This window comes from Arachis ipaensis, chromosome B02 (assembly GCF_000816755.2).
Source record: "Arachis ipaensis cultivar K30076 chromosome B02, Araip1.1, whole genome shotgun sequence".
NCBI lineage: Eukaryota > Viridiplantae > Streptophyta > Magnoliopsida > Fabales > Fabaceae > Arachis > Arachis ipaensis.
The window spans coordinates 105,296,777-105,300,292 of record NC_029786.2 but is presented as its reverse complement, the minus strand read 5'-3'; the positions used below and the strand labels follow the sequence as shown (position 1 = coordinate 105,300,292).

The 3,516-nt window shown below is 41.2% G+C and overlaps 1 protein-coding gene across 1 annotated transcript; it reads right to left on the bottom strand.

Annotated features, from left to right (window-relative positions):
* Positions 212–1,940, bottom strand: LOC107627986 (berberine bridge enzyme-like 17). Its single transcript, XM_016330791.2, has one exon. It carries the CDS (start codon positions 1,918–1,920, stop codon positions 301–303), a length of 1,620 nt encoding a protein of 539 aa, XP_016186277.1. The 5' UTR covers positions 1,921–1,940; the 3' UTR covers positions 212–300.

The following is a 3,516-nucleotide window of genomic DNA, read 5'->3' as shown; positions in this document are numbered from 1 at the left end:
TAAAATCAAATTATTTATTTTAGTCAAATCAAATCATTAATATGATTAATTAATTAATTAATGTATTTAAATAAAATAAATAAAATAAACCAAAAAATACTTTCAAAGATATATAAATATTCTTTGAAAATTTCTTTAAATAAAAGTTTACTCTTCCGAAAAAAAAAAGATTAAAATGAAGAGACTTAAATTATTTGTAAAAATTGTATTCTTTAAATTACTTTCTTGATACATATACATCATTCTTTAAATTTATTATGTATACATATCAATCCAAGCAAAATATTAATGTAATTCCAATTAACCTTTATGAGGTGGTATACTCTGTTCATATCTAAAGAAGTTCTCCGGGTCAACTCTGGTTTTGACCTGCACCAGTCTATCAAAATTTTCTCTAAAAAACTTGGCTCCGTAAATTCGAGCGGCATCGACGTTGGTTGTTCCATTGCTTGGACAGGCTCCAATATCTCTATCCCTGTAGTTAAAGAAAGCCTCCCTTGGCGATTTGGAAACAAAAGGAGTCATAAACTTATACATGGACCTTAACAAATTCAAGTTATGATTAGCGACACGTTCCTCATCTTGTAACCAAGTTATGTAGTACGAAATCTTGAACAAGTTTCCTGCTCTATGAGGAAACGGAGTAGCCCAAGTTGGAATCTCCCACATTCTTCCACCATAGGGGCTCCATTGCATAATAATTACCTCACTCTCGATGAGCTTGTTCCATATAGATTGCAACCCCTTTTTCGAAATAACGTTCTTCACAAAATCTGACTTGCTCTTGGAATAAGACTGAGCAGGGTCTTTTGCTTCGAATAACAACGCTTCTGCTGGGGTTCCGATTGGGTATTCTGAATAGAAAAGAGTGCTGTTCACCCAAGGCATTTCAACGCAATCACTTTCGGTTAATCCCAGTTCAGGAAAACTTTTTTTCATCAAACTCAAGAGTCTATCGGTTCGTCCCAAGAACTCGGCGATGAAGGTAACTTGAACCCTCTTGTGATGCACCTCGTGCTGGAGTCTGATGAAGAGATCCCTGTCGATCTTTGGTGCAACATGTTGCCACTTGTAAACAAGGTCCGTGACGCCTTGCTCCAAGGTCCTATTCACCTTGAACACCGTCACCAATGGAGGAACCTCCACCAGCTTCATCGTCCATGAGAGAATCACACCGAAACTGGCACCTCCACCTCCTCTAATGGCCCAGAATAGATCCTCCCCCATTGATTTTCTGTCAAGGATATTACCATTTACATCCACGATTTTTGCGTCGATGATGTTGTCCACGGAGAGGCCATATTTTCTCATGAGGTTGCCGTAGCCACCGCCGCTGAAGTGGCCGCCGGTGCCTACAGAAGGACAGACTCCGGCAGCGATGGCATGAACATGGCTGTTCCGTGCGACTTTATAATAAAGTTGGCCAAGTGTTGCACCAGCCTCAATCAAAGCGGTGCCGTTTCGGATGTTGACGTGAATAGATTTAAGAGTGTACAGGTCGAGAAGAACGAAGGGAACATCTGATATAAAGGAGAAGCCTTCGTAGTCATGGCCGCCGCTTCGGATTCTGAGCTGAAATTTGCTGGCTTTGGAGCATATAACCGCTGCCTGAACGTGAGATTCATGGAAAGCGGTTATGATGGCAATGGGTTCGGGTGTGTTTGGTCTATTGAACCTCTTGTTACGAATGTGGAGGTTGAGGATGTAAGAGAAGGATGAGTTGTCCCTAGTGTAAAGTGCTCCGGTGACGCTAACAGGAGCTAATGGGTTTTTCCATCTGTTGTTTGAGAGACAAGCGTGAAAGTAAGCATCTGGATTTGCATGTGAAACAGGAGACTGAAGAAGAAGAAGAAGAACAATGGTGAGTGCTAGCAGAGTTGAAAGGAGAGAAAATGGCAACGGTGATGATGATGTTGCCATTGGTGTTTCCGTGTTTGTTACTTGCTATGTTGTTAGCGTTGCATTCGGCATATATAATAATGTAAGTGTTATTGCATTCAATTCTTCAGATTCTTTGCTGGTCAATTAGTCATCGGAAAAATCTAGGTACATTTAAGAATTTTCCTTTAATGCGTTATGTCTTTGACTCGCGCAATAGGAATACGTAACAAATGGGTAGCTACAAAATTAAACTTAATACAAAATTCCGTTGGTCTTGGATCCAACGGATAAGAGAGAGTAATTTCAGGAGACCACTTACATATATACACCCAAAATAACTTTTTTTAAAGACTATACATGAAAATTTGATAAGTGTCATCACTTATATTTTGGTTCATTCAAACCGATTATTATGAAAAAATCAAATTTGTGAATAATTTGATTATTTTAAGCGTTTTTTTTACTTTCATAAACAACAATTTTTTGGACAAACACAATTGGGCTCGGATCGTTTATGCTTAAAAAAACCAATGAAGTGAGCTAAAATTAATCCATTATATCTAACAAAAAAAAAATCATTACACAATTGGAATTAATTATGATGCCCCTGAGAAACTGAGTGTTAACTAGACTCCAAAAATAGTGATGGACCTCGGACAAAACAGCATCACCGCCGGCGAAGATCCAGGCAAAGGCGAGGAAGCAGGCTAATGGAGGCAGAAGCTGGATGGAAAACGGCGAGGAGACAAGTCGCATATTGGAAAACGGAGTTCTCTCATCGCATCGTCGGGTCCCTCATCCAAATCGCTGCGTCGCCGGAGCACCAACACGGACAGAATTGTGGGAAGAAGACGAACTAAACTAAGCAAGAGAAGGAGAAGTGGCGATACGAAAAGGAGGAATGGGACCTAAGACGACCATTTGGGGCACGAGGAGCTGCAAGAGAGTAGAAGATGGATAGCATCTGCGATAAGGGAGAAGAACCGATCAACGGAACCAGCAACCAGCGCCTTTGGCTCGAGGAAGAAGAAGATCAATGCAGATCTTCTAGGTTGGGTGGGACCAGCTTCTGGTTGCGCAAAGGAGGTTGACGGCGGAGAAGAAGCTAACGGCGAGGAGGAAACTGACGCCGAGAGTCGAACCAAGAAGATGATAGCGACAAATCCGACGATCGGCAACAGGACCTATTGTTTCTGTCGCTGGCGACGACGAGAGCAGGAAAGCGGAGCGACTAAGTGCGAGACCGGAGACGGTGAGAGAGATTGGAACCGAGAGAACGACGAGAAGCTTGAATGCGACACGGGAGATAATGAGAGAGACTGGAGGCGAGAGCAGTGAGCCACAGTGAGAGAGATGATAGAGAGCTTCAGTGACAGAGTGACACTGACACTGAGGGAGGAGAAGGGGAGAGCTCAGGAAGGAATGCTAAACGACATCGTGTTTTGAAGGAAAAAAAAACAAAGATCTGACCAGTTTATATAAATCTGATCTAAATTATAAATTCAGACCGAATTCAGACCGAATATGTAAACCATCTAAATTTAACTAGGTCTAAAAAATACTACTAATTATATTATGACATCTCAACGACTTTTAAAAAAGATGTTTAGAGCATCTTTGTGGGAGTATTCCCCT

Bases quoted from the DNA above. Each gene is read 5' to 3' on its own strand.
- LOC107627986 (XM_016330791.2), bottom strand. From the start codon at position 1,920: ATGGCAACATCATCATCACCGTTGCCATTTTCTCTCCTTTCAACTCTG.